The 21105-nt window shown below is 42.6% G+C and overlaps 1 protein-coding gene across 4 annotated transcripts in view; it reads right to left on the bottom strand.

Moving 5' to 3' along the window:
* Nucleotides 1-15718: 15718 nt before the first annotated feature.
* The window catches only part of CNOT6 (CCR4-NOT transcription complex subunit 6), a 49004-nt gene continuing 43617 nt past the window's right edge, over nt 15719-21105 (bottom strand). For all 4 annotated transcript variants that reach the window (XM_026659382.1, XM_026659380.2, XM_026659379.1 and 1 more), the window contains 2 exons: nt 20547-20749; nt 15719-17954 (listed from right to left, as the gene is read on the bottom strand). In XM_026659382.1, the coding sequence (XP_026515167.1) occupies nt 17742-17954; nt 20547-20749 (416 nt within the window). In that variant the 3' untranslated portion in view covers nt 15719-17741. The remainder of the gene's footprint in view (nt 17955-20546; nt 20750-21105) is intronic.

Below are 21105 nucleotides of genomic sequence, written 5' to 3'. Positions count from 1 at the left end.
CCAGTTGTTTTAGGAGGTGTTAAAAATCTTGCAAAGGGAATTAAACAGACATTTACGATTTGAGGATCGGGGAACCGGAAGAGGAAATGGAAATTGAGAGAGGGGCACGTTTGCCTTGTCTGTCACGAAGCACTGCATGTACATTTTCACTAATTATAGTTGACATGATCTACTGGAAAACCCATGAACTAGCAGTAGTAGAGGAAGTTTAACCTTCAGAAGTGTTAACCACTAAAGGATGACGCTTAAAACAATTGTACTTAAGAGATTGCATAAAAAAACCACATTCATATCCAGAATAATCTCCATCCTCCTCCACTGTGTAACTAGAATTCATATTGGAGATTTCAGCAGAAATTCCATTCATAAAGGCATAGGCTACCAGCAATCTGCCTGATGGCACAAGGTTAATGAGACCTTAGTCCTCCTTCTAGGAGGAAAGAGGAAACTTTGAAAGAAGCATCGAAATGACCTGCAACTCTGTTGACTTGTGCAACAGGTCTTGTTTACCAAGCAGAACTCTTGGTCCATAGCCATAGCTCTGGATGGATGGGAGAACTGCAGGGAACAAGTAAGGAAACCGGGAAGTGGTTGATGATCAATTTTTTTAAAATTTTTTAAGAGAGATGCTCCACTGTGGTATCAGCAGGCACTGTGCTGAGGATGCTCACAAAGGGAAAACTGATCTCTTAGTGCAGTGGGAAGTAAGAGTTTGGAGCAGGACTCAATTTAAGAAGATCTCCCCCGGCTGAGTACTTCAAGGTCCCTCATAAGTTGCCCCCACAATTGAAAACCACTCCTATTTAGAAGGCAGATGAAAATAATGTGACTAATACAGCATAACTACTGCTACAACAGTGCAAAATCTGCATATCTTCTGTGCAATTGTCTGCTAGGAAGGTGCTTCATGTATTTCAATAAAGGAGCCTTTAGATTGCAGAAATTTGAAGGCACGTTCTGCCTGAAATTTAGACAGTTTGAAAGTTAGGCAACATAAGTCACAGGATGAAGGTTTAAATGATCAGCCAAATCACCGTATTTAGTAGAATTGTAACTAGGTTTCAGTGGTGCGATTTACAAACTCTGGCAATGCATTCATTTCAGATTTTCTGTTGTGGCTATGTTAATGATGTCTGAAATTTCAAAAGGGTCAAAGAGGAATGAGATGAAGACTGGTACTCCTTAACGTTCACCTCTGCCATAACACTAAGCCCACAAAACTTTATGCCAAATTCTGGGCAATGGAAAAAGGGAAGTTCCTTTTTCAAGACAGTGCTGAGTTTTATGTGATTTGTCAACATATGAAACATGCCTGATTCTGCTTGCATTACTACCAGTCTCACACCATATACTCACTGTACTTGTGAAGATATAGATTTTGCTGAGTTTGTCTGGAGGTAAAGGAGAAGCCTTCAGCGCTGTGAATCAGACGAAAAGTAACAGAAGGGCTGAGCAGCTGTCAGACGTAATCTCCCACAAGGGAGCGATCTGATATTAGACCTGGTCCTCTGAACTTATACTGGACAACCAGTCAGCAATAGAAGGATTTTTGCTTATCAAAGTGAAAAGCCAACATCTAGTCTGGTGTTCTACAGCTTGATCCAAGTCTATGGGGGGAAAAAAATCTATTTATTTCAGTGGACTTTGGATCAGACTCCTACTAAGCAGCCTTTCCAGGATTCACAGAATGAATCTGCAGCTAACAGTTGCCAAGAAAAGCTCTTTCACCTGACAACTTTAATTTCCCTCAATCATTCATTAAACCAAAAACAGACCAGATAGATCCAACAAGTAGGTTTAATAGAAAATAAACACGATTCAGCCAAGAGACATGACCTTTCCCCCTCATACAGGCTGTGAAGTGGGTAGCAACCATCCAGCAGGTTAAAGGTTTGGGCGGGGGCTGTTTGCCCTCAGTTTCCCCAAAACAGGACTCCCACCACCATGATATTAGGTGTCAGCTATAATGACAAGCCAAACCTCCACACTCGTTAGTCACACTGATGATTTAGAACTTTCAGGAGAATTTGGTTTTCGACAGGAAGTGTGCGCCCGGCTCTCCCTAGGGACAGCAGCAATATCCCTACTGGTTCTCAGGCCAAAAGGGAAGCTTATGCCCTCCAGCCTCCAAGAGTTCCATCCTTAAGCCCTAGACCAGGTCTGATCCTGAACACGGCCAGGTTAATCTTTTGTGGGCCCTAGCGCCCGGGCTGTGGGCCCACCCCCACTCAGCCTCTTCCCCCCAAGGCACCGCCCACAATCCCCCCCACCCCCCGCAAGCTCCTGCCTCTGCTTTACCTCTTCCTCTGAGACCCCACCCGCCACTTGCATGGGCGGGGCCTTGGGGCAGAGCACAGGTGAAGTGGGGGCTGCAGAGCCACAGTCCGGGTGCCGGGGCCCCTTATGTGTGTGGTCCCAGTGCCATTGTAAACCCGGTACGGATCCTGAACTCTCCCTGCTTCTCTCCCCACAGGCTTCTTTCCTCATCCTGCTACAACCCTTGGGATTAGGTTGGGTCTCATTTCTAGCCAAATGACACCTCCACTTACTTACTAAACCAGATGGCAGCGTTATCTCCTTATACTGCTTTCTAAGTTCTATGACTGGCTTCTTCCACAGCTCACCCTAGGCTCTCTCCCAGCTTCCTTGGAGAGCCATGGAGCACCTACCCCTTTCCTAGCCTCTCATGGAGTGTCTACACAGCAAAGGAAAACCCACAGCACCTTGGGCCACCCAACTTGGGCCTTGGTGTTGTCTCCTCCTGGTGTAGACTTCTGGGCTCGGGCTGGAGCCTGCGCTCAAGGAGCCCGCAGGGTGGGAGGGTCCCAGAACTCAGGCTCCAAGCCCAGAAGTCTATACAGCAATGAAACAGCCCAAGCCGGCACAGGCCAGCTCCAGATATCTAGTTGTTGTGTAGACGTACCCTCAGTAGAGCCCTACAGCAGATCTTGCTTCCTCTGCTCTCCCCCCGCCTTTGGAGGGAAGGTAGCGGTGCTGGCTTATATCCTCTGGCTCTCTACCCCAGTATCCCTAGCAAGCCTAACCTACAGGCTTCTCTCCAGAGCACATGTTCTAGTGTACCTTACTGCAGAAACAGGATAGGGCTGGGCCGTTAGAGGGTTGGACAAAATCTATTTAAAGCACTGAAAGCAGGATTCAGAAAATATACACTATTAGCATTGAGAGAAGCATCCCATCTGGTCACCTACAATAAAATTGATGCCACCATCCTTTGATCCTCCTTGTTTGAGAACTGGGTTTGGGGAAGTGCACGCCCAGCTTGTTCAAGAGTCCAGTGACTCTGGGATGGAGCTCAGATAATGGTGTTTTACACCTGGGACATCGTTCTTTTAGGACGCTCACGCAGAAGCTGAATGACTTCCAGATCAGCCAGTTTCATGTTCTTAATGAAAGCCTCTGTACCCGCAACAAACTATGTGTCTTCATAACATCTGTACAGCAGCTATAAAAATCAATTACATGGAACAACAGTAGAAACATGTTTAATATATTTTAGCTGCCTTTAATTCAATTTTACAGTTAATGAGCATGAGCCCACTTCATGCAAACAGCCACTCTCCATAGACAACCAGCAAATGCATCACAGACCAATGACAATCCATAGACAGTTTGGAAACCACCTGCCTAATCCTCAACCGCCTTTGCCGAATCGTACCTGTGGTATGAAATGTATTTTTAAGATTTTTTTCCATCCATGAATCACTGGTTGATAAAAAAAAATAAACATTCCACATGAACATGTTCAAAATTTCTCCATTACAGTTCAAATTTAGCATCTGATGTCACAGCCCAACTACTTTCATAGCATATTTAAGCTGCTGGGCTCTGTGGTACACCAGTGTGAGCTTTAGGTTTGACAACGCAAAGAAACTTGACCAGAAGAGGAAGGAAGATCTTGCAGAAGGATGGTGTACAAGCTCATTGTCGCACTTGCAGTCGTTGCTCTAACGTCTTCACACGGTAGGTCCCTTTGACTTGTTTTCATATTCTATTCTGACTGCTGCAGGGCTGCTGTTTTAACGGCACAGAGAGCTGGTCCTAAGAGAACGTTTGAAACTTGAACTAGGAAGAATTTAAAATGACATTTGTACGTTGAATTGATGTGCTTACCAAATGTGCCTCATTTACTTACCGTCATTTTAACGGATGGAGCTATTTTTCTGTATTTGCAGAATTAACGATGAACGGTGGGAGATGCTCATGCCTTCGAACTACAGATAAGATTGTGTTTGGTCCTAACCAGTTGAAGACGATAGAAATTCTCCCTGCATCTGCCTCGTGTGAAAATGTGGAAATAATGTGAGATTCAAATCTAGTATCAAAAAATAAATTTAAGGGGATCATTTCCAAACACTTGTCTCATGGGTTTTTAATTTATTTTTTTCCAGAGTAAACTTGAAAAGTGGCAGACAAATATGCTTGGATCCCAATGCAAGCCAGATAAGAAATATTTTCCAGCAGCTCATCAAGTAAGAACTACTCCATTTTTTAATCATTGATTGGTATTGAACATTCCTCAGTTTTGGACCAAAATTTCACAAAAATAGTAGGGGCCAGCATGCATCAGTGACTCAACAGAGCGAGGAACTCATGCAGCAGGGAGCCAGTCTCCTACCATTGTGTTAAAGGAATCCACTGCTAGCACCTGAGAGCTGGTACAAAACAGGAAGCTCTAACTACTTCTGTTCTTGAGCCGTGCAGTAGCATTTCCCTCAAGAGCTGAGGGTGTTGACCCCACTGCACTGGCTTAATTCTAATTTAGGTAATTCTAGCAGCCCACTTGAAACATCCAACTGACACTGAAGGAGCAGTTTATTTTACTACGCTTCCTCTCTTAAGCCTGCACGGCGTTGCTGTGTTCTGTTAAAGAGCCAGCAGAACTTCAGAGGGTGAAGAGGCTCGATAGGGGCTCACCTTTCAGTGGCACTACCCTTCTCCATTTTGCAAAAAATCCATGCGGGCAAAGGACCTGGTACAGAAAGTAGATGGCCATAGAGTAGGAGACATGATGAGGGGTTTCACCGAAGAGCTGTGGAATATTATCAGTAAAAGGCGTGCAGCGTCAATGCAGCTTAAAGCAGATTCTCACCTTTGGATGGTCATAGAACACTCCCGAGACTCAGTCACATTGCTGCGTGAGTGAGGGCAGATGGGGCCAGAGACCATTAAAAGGAAGTCCTCACTGCTCTCTAAGACTCTGGCCCATTTAGGCTGCATCCTCATTGAGATGCTCTCTCTCAATACTGGGATGGGAAAAGGCAATGCATAGAGTTTCAATTTACCTCTAGGATTTTTGCACAGGAAGGACTGTGATCATCCTGGATGGAAGACATTAGACAAGACTACTAAGTGTTACTCTTTTCTTTTACAGGAAGAAGGGAAAGAAAAACGATAAACCCAGAATCTGAATATTTGTCAAGAAAATTATCTGATTGCTGGAGCAGGAGCCTAGGAACTTTACCTGATTTAGTGTTGTGACTCACAAAATGTATCATTTGAGCCGTTGGCTGACAAAGTATATATATATTTTTTAGTTAATATATTGTGCTGCAAGTGAGCTTTTGAAGTTCAAGAAGATGCATTCATTAGAGAACAGATTGTATTTTCTTAATTTCTGTAATATACTGTACATTATGTTTTTATACAATAAATACCAAAGCAACTTTCTGTCTCGGTTTTCTATTGTTGTAGAGAATGTTAAAAATAAAAAGTAATAGATGTTTTCTGCTGATGAGATGAGGAAGGAATTAAACCATGCTGGAACTTTCAAAAATAGTCGTAGAATTTGGGGGAAGATAAGCCTTTTTCTGGAATAAGAAGTCATTCAGACTGCAATGGAGGGCCCCTGTCGCTTCATTTATCTTGTTGCTTCCAAATCAAACAAGAAGGCTGCATATCCTGATAGAAAGTAATTAGTAACTATTAGGAAGATTGGGTGAGATGCAAGAGACTAACGATATCTCTCTGCCCAGCAGAGAAGGTCCTCCCTCCCAGGTGGAGAGCCACTGGCACAGTAAATGTGGAGGCAGACATTGGGGGTGGGCTGGAAGTTTGGCCAGAGGGGCACTGCACTCAGTTTATTATAAGGGGGCTAGGCTATTTTAGTGCAAATTAAGAAAGCCCAAATTGACACACCCACACACACCCTGGAGTCCCAGGATTGCGAGGTATAAGCCCCACCCCCAAGTCTTTTAGCAGATTGTGCACAGATACAGGCATACATACAATTGTCTTCCCCCCCCACCCCACCCCAAGATGGGACCACATTTATTTCAGGATGCCAAGGTGTCTGCATTTTAATTTAATTTTAAATGAAGCTTCTTAAACATTTTAAAACCTTATTTACCTTACATACAACAATAGTTTAGTTATATATTATAGACTTATAGAAAGAGACCTTCTAAAAGCATTAAAATGTATTACTGGCACGCGAAACCTTAAATTAGAGTGAATAAATGAAGACTCAGCACACCACTTCTGAAAGGTTGCCGACCCCTGCTCTAGACACAAGACTAGACAATACTTTGTGTACACATAACACTCTCCGTACTCATTTTGCTTGTATCATGTACACCATCTAGTGGCAGGACTGCATTTGTGTTGGTTGCAATTAATGTCCTCCCAGCTCTCTTATTCCACATCTAAAATGTATTACCCAACTTTGTGCGTCATTTTTTAGGCAGTGACTAAACTCATAACTTTTTCCAGGAGCTTGTAACCATTTCACAGCCAACAAGTTGAACAATAAACACAATGGAAATACCATGGATCAGGTGGTATTGCCTATTTTGTTGAAATCATTTGGTTAGGATAGTTATCTGAAAGCAGAAAAACAAGACAGTCATAAGGGGAAACTCTGAAAGGTGACTGAGGATGTCTATCCTGCAATCAGAGGTGTGACTGCAGCCCGGGTAGGCATACCCACACTCGCTTTAATCTAGCACAGCCTAAAAGAGCAACGAAATCATGGCTAGGGTGACTATATTTCCCTATGCGGAATACGGGCACCCGCTAAAATTACTCGTATTCAAGCGAGTTCAAAGGCAATCAATCAGAACTATGCAGTACAAATGTTCCAATTAACATCAAGTTGACTGAGCCCCTGTAAAAAAAGAAATACTGCGTAGTTGGATTCTTTTTATTTACCTTCTTATCTTTAAGGCTTTAGGGTTCACACGGGGAGAGGTGACACACACACACACACACACACTCCCGTACACCTTTCTCACACAGGGGGTGTGTATGACCGACCAACCCTCCTCTCCCTGCTCGGGGGGGGGGGGGGAGGGAGGGAAGGGATGACTTGGCCCATGTCTTTGCAGACCTCATCTCTTTCCTCCCCCTCCCCACTCCCCTGTGGCTGGAAGCAGCTCCTTCTTCCTGCCCACACAGTGTCAAAAGACAGCTAACACCTCCAGGCTGCTGCTGGCCACCGACATAACCCAGCCACCACTTGTCCCCCGGCTACAGTGTGGGCAGGAAGGGTTAAGCCGCATTGGATGCATTGTGCACCAGGGCCCAGGGAACCTGACTGCAGGGGCTTCAGTGAACCTGGCCAGAGAGGTGGCTCAGCAGGGGAGGGTGTCTAGAGGACGGAGCAACCCCACTCTCCCTGGGGGCAGGACCCGGGAGGGGGGGCAGGCAGGTGAAGAGGGTGCTAAGTCCCTGCCTGGGGGTGCTGCTGTGGAACCTGCAGAGTTGGAACACGAACAGACTGGAAATTGCTTTCCCCCCTACACACACACTCCAGAACTTAGCTGAGGGGTGGAGAGGCTTCCACATGCCAGCGCTGTGCGGGGCTTTGGCACATGCAGGGCTCGGCTCCTCTTGGCCAACGCCCCGAGCTGGTGGGTCTTGGGCTTTCCTGGGGCGCCGGCCCAACCAGAGGCAGTGGGGGAAGGAAGGAGCCTGCCGGCCAGGCTGTTGGAGAGCTGAATACTCCCAGCACTGTGCAGAGAACCAGCCCTTGGTCGGAGTGGGTTGCATCCCGCCCGGGGCATATGGAGGAGCAGCAGGGCTGATGGGGCAAAGCAGGGAGAGGACAGCGAGAGGGGGAGCACATAAAGGGCCAATGGGTGGGCAGCAGAGGCGATGCGTAACTGGCCGCTGCCTGGTACCTGCCCGCACTCACCAGCCACCGCAGCTTGCAGCGCGCAGCCATTGCCGGCTGGAAACCGGACCAGGGTGGCCTGTTGGCCAAGAGCTGGCACCCAGCAGGGGCTGCGCTGATGGACCAGCAGAGGGAGCGGTCAGCCCAACGCACTGCAGCTTTGCCCTGCTACCAGCCTTGCGCACACAACACACTCATGGCTGGTGGGCGCGCAGTTAGCGAGCAGGGATATGGCCAGCAGCACGACAGGGAAGACAGAAAATATGGGACAAGGACTCGGCGCGCAGGCTCCACCTCCCTCCCCTGCCTCCTGAACGCCACAAACCAGCTGATTGCCGCGGGCAGGAGGGAGGAGCGAGGACGCGGCGTGCAGAGTAAAGGGGTGGGGGGAGGAGAAGAGGTGGGTTAGGGGTGGGGACTTGGGGGAAGGGGTGGCGTGGGTGGGCTGAGGGTTGAGCCCCCCGGCCCTGGTGCTTGCACAGTAGGGGAAGCTGCCACTGCTGCTGCGCAACGTGCTTCTCCTAGCCTACGGCACCTTCAGCCTCCTTGCCTGCCTCATTGTCTGCAGTGCCAGTGGGCCATGCCTGTGTGGGGTAAGGTGGGGGCACCTCCCAGTGCTTCATACTCGGCAATGGATGTTCCCATTGCTTCATACTCAGCAATGATGATTGTAGTATTCAATTGTTTAAAATTTATACCTGTATTAAATTGCTTGTTTAAAATGTATATAATGCCTTCTGTCTGTCTGGCCAAAAAAAAAAAAAAAAAAAAATTTCCCTGGAACCTAACCCTCCCTATTTATATTAATTCTTATGGGGAAATTGGATTCGCTTAAAGTCACATTTTTCAGGAACATAACTACAACGTTAAGTGAGGAGTTACTGTACCTGAGCTGTAATCACACCTCCAAATGCCATTTTTAGGGTGTGTGTACACTGCAATGTGAGGTTATATGCAGTGTTGTTGTAGCTGCGTTGGTCCCAGGATATTGGAGAGACAAGGTGGGTGAGGTAATCTCTTTTATTGGACCAACTTCTGTTGGTGAGAGACAAGCTTTTGAGCTTACACAAAGCTCTTCTTCAGGTAAGTTTCCCAGACCTACCCTTGTTTTACAAGATGTTTATTTTAATTGGCAGCCGAACAAATTTCACCCTGGGAACCAGAGAAAGGCTAGGTTTTTCCTTCTCACACCCCATCATCAGTTAAAAAAAAGTGGTGCTGCACGTCAAATTGAGTCCTCAGTTACACTTCTACAAACACAGGGCCTTTGAAGGAATTAAATGTGTGTTATTAATGGGAACTTAATTTGACCAGATTGGCCCTCAGAGAATAGGAAGGTAACAGATCCATCTTGGAGAACTGAAGCAAACATTACATTGGATTTAAGTTTCTCCCCCAGTCTTGACTGAATAAAGTGCTGACATTTAGAGATTACAGGCTTTAAACATGACGGGGGGTAAATAGGATGGAATGAAATACGTTGCTGTTATCTAGAAATTTCTGCGGGGCTGGATAAACAGTACATAAGGGTGTCATTTTGAAAGCTCTGAGAGCTGCACTAGTAACAATTTTTAACTTAGAGCAAGGACTTCCATAAGATCTGCAAATTTTCTTTCATTAGATTCCTCAGGATCGCTGGTCATTAATAAATTCACAATTGCTTAATTATTCATGAGGGTACCTCAGAAACCAAATAGCCACATTTCTTGTGGAGAATAGCACCGGAAGAAAAGTAAGTTTTGATTATAACAAATATAGGTATTTTGGTAGAAAAATAAGTAGTACAGCAGGTCTGATATACAAATTTTAGCATCTTTGCCATTATAACAGATGCAAAAAATTTTAGAGGAGCCAATTAGTTAAACAAACAAACAGTATATTCCCCTGGAAAGCTTTTCTACTCACCAAATCAGAGCCTGGTGTCGGATAGGCATGGAGTTGCAGGGATCTGTCTCCCGAACCCTTGTAGACTGCCACCATGCACAATTTGCCCTCTAGCTGAGAAGCATGTAGTTCAGACCCCTTCAGAAACCGCAAAAATTCAAACTAAACATTCCCCCCCGCCCCCCATCCAAAAAGAAGATCCTTCTGCCCCTCTGAGGCTCCAGTAAAGTTCCCTGTTCACCTCAACTCCTGGGGACTGCAGATTTCTTTCATTGCCCCTCTGGCTGAGGGCTGCCTCCCAGGGCTTTTTCCTTGGAGGCCTTTCTTCCTAGCAGGCTTCCCCACTGTCTTCCCTCCTCAGGGATTCCCTCAGCATCTCCCAGGGACCTCCCTGTTTGTCACAGGCCCTCTCTTCAGGCCTCTGACAGCAGCCTAACCTATCCCCTGTGGTTCTCCCCAGCCTAGCTTCACCAGGCCTTACCCTTTCCTGAGAAAAAGAACTCCCCATGTTCCTCTCATGACTAGGTCTCCTCCCTCAGTGAGCTCTCTACCTAGTCCACCCTGACCCTTTCACAGCTGGGATTAATAATTGTAACTGAGTCACCAGATCAGGAGCAGCTGGGGGTTAACTGCTAGGTCTGAGGGGCAAGGCTGAGCCTGACTCCCCTCCAGGGCCAGCCAGCCTGTGACATCCCCCAAGAAATCACTTCTCATGTTTTTCACTCATCAAACAAAAACCCAGTAGATCAGAGGTTGCCAAACTGTGGGGCACACCCCCCTAGCAGAGCACAGAGAATGTTTGGGGGGGGGCACAGCTGGGTCCCTAGCCTGCCACCATGCAGGGCAGGGAGGGAGCACCACACAGCCCCACTCTGCTCCCAGCTCTACTCTGACCCTGCCCCCGGCCGCAGCCCTGGCTCCTGGCCCCACCCCCACCCTCAGCTTCTGGCTGCAGCTCCAGTCCTGGCCTCACTCCCAATCCCCAGCTGCAGCCCCAGACTGGGCCCTCTTACTCCTGTCTGCATATCTCCCCCTCCCCCAAAGCCCAAGCCCCAGCTGGGGGAGCGGGGGGTTCTAACCCTGAAAAGTTTGGAGACCACTGCTGTAGACAGTTTGGGACAACGGAAAAACCTCTGCTTTGCAGAGCCTAGTAATAGAACAGAGGTGTTGCAGGCCAGAAGAGACATGTATTAGCAAAGTTGTGTTGGGAGGCCCGCATTGTGCTCATTCAGACTGTGTGTGGATGTAACCCCCCCAGTGTCAATTGCAAGACTGGGCCCTGAACAAATAAAAATCACATAACCTTAATTTTGAATTGTGTATGCACAAAAATTCCAGGATTTTGTTCAACGTTAAAGTATCAGTCATGTAAATTTAGGATTTGAGAAGCCATGCAGACAGCTACTACTCTTACCGATTTGATTACAAAATACACATAATGCTTTAGGAACCTGGCTCACTTATTCTGGAATAAAGGTTTTCACTTTCCATTTTCTCTAAACCACACAGAGAGGGGGCTGCAAGTGTTTTCATCAATGTTATTGTATCTTATTTGTCATTTGTATCTTTTTAGTTTTGAAGTCTGGAAATCTGATTGCACTACATTTAAGCTGTTGTATTAAAACTCAATTTCACTAATTCAAAAACATATTACACTTTGAAAAATAATTACCCTAGAAATGAAGAACCTGTTTTATTAGCAGAACTGTAACAAGCCAAAAAAAATAACTTGAAAATATTAAAGTTACATTAAGAAATTCATACAAATTAAACTTCCAAGTGATGTTTAGTAGCAGTTTTGTACTAGTCCTGACCAGATATAAAGTTTCACCTGTTAATTTGATTTCAGTAGTCCAGACACCAGTTTATGTTTGGGTTCCTTTTTTTATTGGCCAGCATAGCAGGCAGCAGATCCAATAAGTGATTTAAAAATTTGATGCTGGTGTCTGCTTGCTCCGCCCACTTCCCCCCCCCCCCCCCCCATGATGCTAATTTTGTATCCTTCTGAAGTCTAGGATACTACCAAAAAAAGATGAAGAAGTTTCTTTCATCCCTAGGCCTAGGTCAAAGATTTCTTACTGACATTTTATGAAAAGACATTAGGTGGAAGCTCAGAATCTGGTTTTCAGTAGGGTACCTTTTGAGAGCATCTGGCTTACTGCAACTCACCCAGTTTAAGTGGTCATAGCTTCACCTAGGTCAATGGAACACCACTTATTTACATTAGCTTCAATTCTAGTTCTGTATCTTTAATTCTGTCCAGCTTCATCGGGATCTCTTCCCTTAGGCCTGCCCCTTTAAACTTACACAGTGCTCTCCTCACAGCCCTCATCTGGTTTGTAAGCATGTCCCAGTTACATGGCCTATTCAACCCTAGGCTGCCTTCAGATGGGATACAAATTCAATCCAGATGCACTAGTTTTGTGCCTTTTTGTAGCTGTGATCTTACTCCTAGGCTAATCTTAGCACAGATCTAATACTGTCAATGCTGCAGTGCTAAGAAACCTTCCCCCTTTGATCATCAGCCCTAAATTTTGAGAAATGGAAGATCTTCAGGGGAACCTGCTGTCTAGTTAATGGTCTCCCTGGCAGTGAACTTACGAGGCTACCCACCCACTCCAGGGTGAGGGAGCTCATGAGATCCCAACAGGGGAAAGAGTACCCCTTACCTTATCAGTTGCATACTTATGACTTGCATGCACTGTACCTCTCCTGCATCTGGGTATACACCAGGACAGTACCAAGACTGCTTGCACAAAGCTGTTGCATGAATCTCTGCCCTGCATCTGATTCTGCCCTGGAACCTGCATATGGGATCTGTTTGTACATGAAGGTCTAAGGGAAATTGCCTGGTTAAAGTTCTCATTCATAGCACCAAAATCTTGCAAACTGTATGGGATCAGTGGTGTGAGCACAGTGTTGTAGTTTGGGCAATTTGCTGCTCTTTCCAATGACACTACCACTCACGCTGCAGGCTTAAAATAGATACGTTTGGTGCTGCTGCTGCTTGAGGCCTCCCGAGGCACAAACCAAAAACAAAACAAAACCCCAACCCAAACAAACTCTTCTGCTGGTGAACACTTTTGCCCCCCGGCTATGCCAAAGGGATGGAGAGAGGAAGCCAAAGTAGAAATGGGTCTGTGGTGACTGTAGCAGTAGAGACTCAACTCAATGTTTACACAAATTCTTTATTCCTACTGCACTTGGCTGACAGACACATCCCTGTAGTTCTTTTGTATGCTACAGCTTACAACATTACTGGCCTAATCTATCTTGTTTAAATCTGAACTGTTTTAAGATGGCCTGGTGTTCAGATATGGGGTTGTGGTGCAGCCTCTCAAAGACAGGGGCAAACTTCCGAGTTCAGATCTGGAGATGGATTTCCACAGTCTGGAGGAGTTGGTATTCATGGCTTTGATTTGTCAATCTCCAATGTGAATCAGTGTCTAGCCTGTCGAGTTACAATACAAAAGTCTCTACAGGATTGTAAAGTTTCCTGTATTTGTCATTTGTGTGTTTGAACTATTTTAAATTTCCTTTAACTATCCATACAACTTTATAAAGCATTTAGAAATAAAAATGTTAAATATAAATTACACTGCAAAAAGGTTTGAAACAGATATTGAATTTATTGGTCAGCTATGAGTAGGAAAATACATTGGTAAAGAAAAAAAGAAGACCCTGTATATAAATATAATACTAGCTAGTTAAAATTTGACCAAGAAGAAAGTTCCACTGAAGAGAACAGTAAAAGCCCTTGTTTACCATCAGACCATATTCAGTTTCCCCCTTTAACTTATTGAAGAGCTGCCTTTTGACAAATGCAACATTCTTTGAGCTTAGTGCAGATAATGTGCTGGTTTTTGTTAAATGAATGGTAAACAAGAGTTAGTCCAGTGCATTACACTTTATACAGAAGTACTGTGAATAAAGACTAAAGATATTCTATTTTAGACACTACTTAAACATACCAAGACATTTAAGTGTCAAAATTTATGCAAACAAAAAAGAATAGCAGTTAACATATACTAAAAAACTGTGTAAGGCTGGATGAAAAAAGACTCTAATTAAGCAGTAAATTGAAATAGTCATGTTTTACAGTGTGATTTGTTTCTTTTAAATGGGGTTGTAATTATTTTGTCTTTAATGTGGGGTTTTTGGGTTTTTTTTTGCTGCATGGCTAAAATGCAAATTTGACACCTTAAGCTACTTTTCTAAGCTTACATCCTAGATGAATTTACAATCTCTTTTGTTAGAATTAGACCAGAAATGTATGCAACTGTATTCTGAACTCAAATCAGTTTTATTGTCAAAATGCTAGCCATATTTAATTTGTTGAAGCCACCGAAGGGACAAAATAATTACAAACATCTCCTAGTGGTTTTTCTTTGCCTACTTCTGATATATGTTAAAGTTGCAATCTGTATATCAATGTTTTGTATTTGTTTCCACTTCTTTAAAGTATACCCCCAAATTAAATTTAGATGCACAGAATTCTTTTGTACGTGTAAATAATTACCAAAGTTGTGGCAGACCATACTTGAGGTTTTCACCAAATGGTAAAAAAAGATGGGCCCAAAATTTCTGGTCTAACGAATGAAACACCTCAACCCAATGTTCTATGATTTTTATGTTATGTGCTTTTACAACAACACTGAAAGTACATTATGGCAACATCTAAAGACACCTTAAATAAAAGTATTGCAAGTAACCATTTTATGTCAGAGTTTCTGATGCAAAGATGTTGCATTTTGTAAATAAAGATGGTTTATTGCATTATTTCGTTTATGTTGCAATTGAAAACTGAGACGTTTGAGTGAGATTTGTTTAACACAGGAAAATATTTATTTTAAATTTGTTTAACGAAGTTTACATCAGTCCAGTATTGGCGCATCTGATCTTTTCCCATATGTTAAAAAATTTCTCCTTCAGTAGGCTTCAGAGTCACGATTATTAGGGATGTCTACATGTTCAGTGCTGCAATGGGACAGCTGTACCAATGCAGCTGCGCCGCTGCAGTGTGTCTGGGGAAGACGCTCTAACCAATGGGAGAGAGCTCTCCCGTCAGTATAATAAAACCACCTCCATGAATGGCAGAAGCTAATGACATAGTGCTGTGCACACAAGCGCTTATGTCGGTGTAACTTACTCGGGGGGTGGGTTATTCACACCCCTGAGCGACATAAGTTATGCCAAAGTATGCAGAAATGTAGACGTAGCCTTAGCATCTGACTCAAAACCCAATAGGAATCTCGTCACTACATTCAGTGGGCTTTAGATCAGACCCTACAGGATTAGTCTAAAAGATGGAGAAAAGTCATTCAAACTGACCCATAGATTGCAGTGTGTCCAGGGAAGAGCAATTGTGTCTTCAACACACAAAGGGCCATAATGTTTTAATAGGCTGCCATAAATTCAAATATATTTAAAAGACTACCAAATACAGGTGAAAAGGTATTGTGTAAAGCTCAAACCTTTTGAATCTAACAAGTGCACTCAAGCTCCAGCATGTATGAAAGTAAATTATTTCCCAGAAATACAAAATGAGTAAGTGCTTCCCTTCCCCTTCCGTAAAGCTTTCTGGACCTATTATATAATCCAGATCAGGAAAAAAAATAGGTTTGCTCAGTTTGACAAGCTAAATAGGCTCATCATCACTGGAAATTGTCATGATGCGCATTACCAACACATTGTTAAGGAAACATGAGTAAAACACCTTTTATTCACACTTTACAAAAAACAAAATAAAAAAACAAACAGGAAAAAAATAACACTAAGCATTAAATCTACTACATCAATACTACCAGCATTTCAATGTACTGATTATAAATTGGACATGTTTGGTGTTTGCACAACTAAAAAACAAAACAAAATCAGGTCCCAGACAAGGATTCAAGATCAAGACTTTTCCTACTGAAATTTAAAACACACATTTTGTAGATCAGAACTATTTGTAATTTTACTTCTATTTTAAAACAGAATGGTTTTAGCACATTTAAGTGCTGACAATTTTCTCTTCATAAAATTTTGAATCATTATTACCTAACTCATTCTCTATACAAAAATTTATAATATTCAGAAATTTCTAGTAATGCTCAGTGTCCTTTTGCTTCCCTGCCTGCAGTTGAAACAAAAGCAGTTAGACCAAGCTTCCTCTCTCTCTCTCAATTAATTACATTGATTTTTGAAAGTGTATTAGTTAAGGAGGAGTGGATAAATTCTCCCTTTTATAAGTCCAAGTTAAATTTATTAGCTGTTTTATACTTGGCTTTATGACACTAATGGCACTATGAAGGTACACTATTTAACTTTAGTCTTGCTTGACACTTTAAAATATGACTTGGTCACTTTAAAAATGATCTGAAGAATTATCTTAGGGACCTGTACTGAAAATGCATCTAATTTACACTGCTTCATAAACAGAAAATGTAATTTTTTTTCTTCGAGGAATGATACGGTCTCTTAGACTGAGGAACACACTTAAACTGAAAAGGATTCACATGATAGTATTTCTTTGTGAAAAAATAGCACTGTGCGATGACACTGAAAGAAGCAGTGCTTAGGTATTAGAAGCTAGGAACTGTGTACCCATAATCTGAACATGTTCAAAAAGTGTGTATTCAACGCTTCAAGAGGAAATAAAGATGCCACAGCTTATACAAAAGTATCTTCATAAAATTTTCACAAGTGTTAACATTATTTAAAAAATATAAAAGAGGATGCACAGATTTTCTCTGCATGCACAGGCAGTGCTAGTTGAGAACAAATTTAAGCAGGCACAGTGCAGATAGGACAAATAGCATTTAAAATAAAAATTAAGAAGCTGTACACAAGCATCCCTAATTTTACTTCAAAAATCAGAGATAAAAATATTAGAATGCACACACATCAACAATAACTTTCAGTCCATACAGACCTACTCATCATTCACTGCTTAGCTTGTCTGTTCTGTGAGAACTTTATGGTTTTTCTTTTTAAATCAAAAAGACAAATGCATATATTTAATTAAGATATTTGCCAATATTTTACAGATTTAGATTTAAAAAGCGATGTTCTCAACTGAAAATAAAAGTAGTACAAAAGGGCTAACAAAACCCTAACAAGTGCAAATCATTAGCAGAGAAAACCTGTTGCAACTTCTTTTATAAGCTGGCCTTTATAACACATGAAAACAGATAAAAATTTAGCCTTAGTTTACAATACAATCAATCATTTTCCAAATCTGATTTTTTTAAAGTACAAAATCTCATAAATCAGGTCTTCTGTTGTTCATATACAATCAATAAAGGCTAAATTCAAATTCTATATTTTACAAGCAAGTCTGAAAAAGGAGGGAGTGAAGTACGGAAGAATGTTCTCGATGTTACTACTGGCCTCAAAAAAGTAGTGCTACAGATATCTGTGCAAAGAGAATATACTGTATAACAATTCTCTATTTCAAGGCATGAATGTGTTATGTTGGATAGAGAAGAAACAGGATGATTAATTGTAACAAATTAAAGAAAAGTGCATATGCACCAATTCCTGTTTAACAGTATATAAAGTATATTGGGCTCAGAATTGTGTCTGTTGATAGCACCTGGCTTTTACTATGTCTTTATCAAATAATTAAATTTAAAATTAAGATCATTAAGAAAAAATCCCTGTTGGCCATACCTCACTCCTCTATATTCAGATTTTACAATTTTACAAGTTAGATTGAGGTTGCCCTCTAAGTTGTACTTGACTACCTCCTGCCAGGGAGATGGATTCCATTTACCGGAGGCAGGAAAGGCAGCAAAAGCTCCAGTTGTGCAAAAAGTGAGAAGTGGTCCGAAGGGATGAGTGGGTGTGGACAGCCACTTATATTGTTCTCTATTAACCAATGATGATCCAAAGGTCCAAGAATGCCAAGTATATTTAACTGAGGTTTAGAGTAGAAGATGTAGTCAATAATACCCTGAAATAGGAGGGGAAAAGAAGTGTTTTAATGCACCATCCTTTGGCCAAATGCCTTTTCAAAGACAACATTTAAGTATAGTATTACAGATACCTTTTCAGATACTTATTTGAAGCCAAATAGCTAGGAAGTAGCACTATTTCCTCCCTGTGGTACAGTTTGCTCCACTACTTCTGTCTCCCCTTTATGGTCTGTTCTAAGGGTTGCCCACTATGGGTCAGGGAAAACTAGTGTCTACTGGGACCTCGGTCACTTTTCTCCTCCCCTCTTTGTGGTAATTCATTTCAGACATCCCCCACCCACTTGTTTAAGAGGGACTTCAGAACCATTACAGATCTGGAGATGACTAATCTCTGGGGAGACTACTCTTCTCCTTCCTTGCTCTTGCAGACTGCATTTTAAAACACTAAAATTGGAACCGCCACCTTATGATGAGGGTCTTGAAATTGACACTGTGCAGTCTTCATTGCCGTTTTGCCATACTGTGTTGTGACAATCAGTATGTTGGAGAGAAAGAGGTTAGCTACCTCTTATTAATGTTTTGTTTAAGACATTGAGAATGACTATTGCTACTGGCTCTTCATTGCTTTCATTTGGCATTAAGAGCTAAATATGGGTCTCATTAACATCAATGACAAAACTCCTTTTGACGTTAGTGGGACCAGAATTTAGTGATAACTAAATTAAAGTTAGAACACAATTATTAGTCATTGCTCTGCTATTCCAATTCCAATTCAGGATAATGTTTCCAGTTATCCAGCATTAGCCAAACATTACAATTAGACACTTGATACTTCCCTATAGCATCAAGGGCTTCTAATCTCTCTCTAGAATATTATCAAATATCTTTTGATTAGAGGGAATACACTGGTGTCAAGCTATTTTCTATAACAAGCATTTTGTTCTTAAAGACAATTGTTCCTATTGTCTCTAGGTAAAACTGCAGTCAGATTCAAAGCAGGGAAACAATGCAGTCTAATGCTGGGAATCATTAGGAAAGGGACAGATAATAAGACAGAAAATATCATATTGCCTCTATATAAATCCATGGTATGCCCACGTCTTCAATACTGCATGCAGATCTGGTCGCCCCATCTCAGAAAAGATATTTTGGAATTGGAAAAGGTGCAGAAAAGGACAAAAATGATTGGGGGTATGGAACAGCTTCCATAGGAGGAGAGATTATTAAGACTGGGACTTTTCAGCTTGGAAAAGAGATGACTAAGTGGGGGAATATGATAGAGGTCTATAAAATCATGACTGGGTGGAGAAAGTAAATAAGGGAATGTTATTTACTCCTCATAACACAAGAACTAGGGGTCACCAAATGAAATTAATAGGCAGCAGGTTTAAAACAAACAAAAGGAAGTATTTCTTCACACAACACACAGTCAACTGTGGAACTCTTTGCCAGAGGATGTTGTGAAGGCCAAGACTATAATAGGGTTCAAAAAAGAAAGAAAGAAATTCCTGGAGGATAGGTCCATCAATGGCTATTAGCCAGGATGGGCAGGAATGCAAAACCATGCTCTGAAGTATCCCTAGCCTCTGTTTGCCAGAATCTGGGAACGGGTGACAGGGGATACTTGATGAATACCTGTTCTGTTAATTCGCTCTAAAGCACCTGGCATTGGCCACTGTTGGAAGACAGGACACGGGGCTAGATGGTCCATTGGTCTGACCCAGTATGGCCATTCTTATGTTTCTTATCACCAAAGAAACACATCCCTTAAACTACGTAAGGGAATGATATTAGTTAAAATGATACTTACTAATTATTGTCACCATGAATTGTTAGGAGCAAGGCAAGGAAGTTACCAGAAGGCCCCAATGCTCAACCACACATTCTTCGTTTTGTTAGGGATAAGGTATTGCTGTTGCCTCTACTCCAAGAATGGAGAAACTTAAAAGGATTGTATGTAAAACACTCAATAATGCTCAACTAGAGGGTCTCAAGCCACATCAGAGTTGAAGAGAGAGGAAGAGAACCATCTTTGCTTTCCCTGAGTAAGGAAGTGTTGATAATTTTCCATATTGCAACAAAACAGGGGAACAATGCAGAGAAGTGGGCAGTTATTTAATAACATTGTTTCATTCAGAAGCTTACCACCCCATGTTCTCCTTTTAGTTAGTTGGGATAATTAAAAATATGTCAAATACCACCCTAAGGGTGCTTCCTGTTTATAAAAAAGAATAAACATCCAAGACCCAAGACACCATTATTACCTTGCAAATAGGAAACACTAATCGTGATTTCTATTACGATGAAAGAATTAGTGCTTTCTGGTTCATTGTATTTTTAAATGTAAGTTTGTAAAACTAACCATCTGAGGCGGCAACCCCAGCTCATGGCACTCAACAGGCTACTGAGGCAGAGGGTGTCGGGAGGGCTGGCTGTGGCCCCTTCCTGGCCCCTTCGTCCTATCGCTGGCCCTGGTTCCTGCTAAGGCGAGGGACTGCGCACTCCCCCTAGGGCCCCTCTCCCTGACGGACTTGTGTGAATAGTAGGCCGCAGTGCCTATTACACCTGCACAGGTGGGCCTCAGGGAAAAAAAGTTTGGGAACCCTGCTAGAACATAGCAAAATTCTCACCTTGAAGTCAAATGTGTAATTTGTGTAAGGCATTAGGCCATTCTCATAGGCACTCTTCAACTTGAAACCATGCGTAATCCTTCCATTCGTTGTTCCATTTTTTCCATTACAACTGAAGTTGGTAAGACTTTCATTGTATCTCAGTTCCTTAAAATCTTTATGGTTTGTTTCCACTCCACCAGTGCTCAAATATTCAACAACACCTATTAAGAGGAGCATGGGGGGGGGAAAAAGTTACCAACTTATGCATTTAGTTAATAGGTTTATGCAAACAAACTGCTACTTTCATTCATTGCTTGTGTCTGGACCTTAAACAAGCAACAAGTTAAATACATACAGTCAATATGACTTTTATAACATATTCAAAGGCTTTCTATTTTAGTGCCATGCCGTACACTAAGAGCAAGCATCGGCCAAGTAAAGGCACACTCTCTGATAGAATTATCTACAAGGTTAAACAAGATCCAAGGTGATGGAAAAAAGTAAAAACATAGCGAAGGCAATGAGCAGCTTCCTCTCACCCCCACTTTCTGTTGGTGCTCAAACTCCAGCCCTGCTT

The sequence above is a fragment of the Terrapene carolina genome, unplaced genomic scaffold, assembly GCF_002925995.2.
Source record: "Terrapene carolina triunguis isolate 2854851 unplaced genomic scaffold, T_m_triunguis-2.0 Scaffold629, whole genome shotgun sequence".
NCBI classification, from domain to species: domain Eukaryota; kingdom Metazoa; phylum Chordata; order Testudines; family Emydidae; genus Terrapene; species Terrapene triunguis.
The sequence above is the reverse complement of the archived record's forward strand: the minus strand, read 5'-3'. Positions and strand labels throughout refer to the sequence as shown.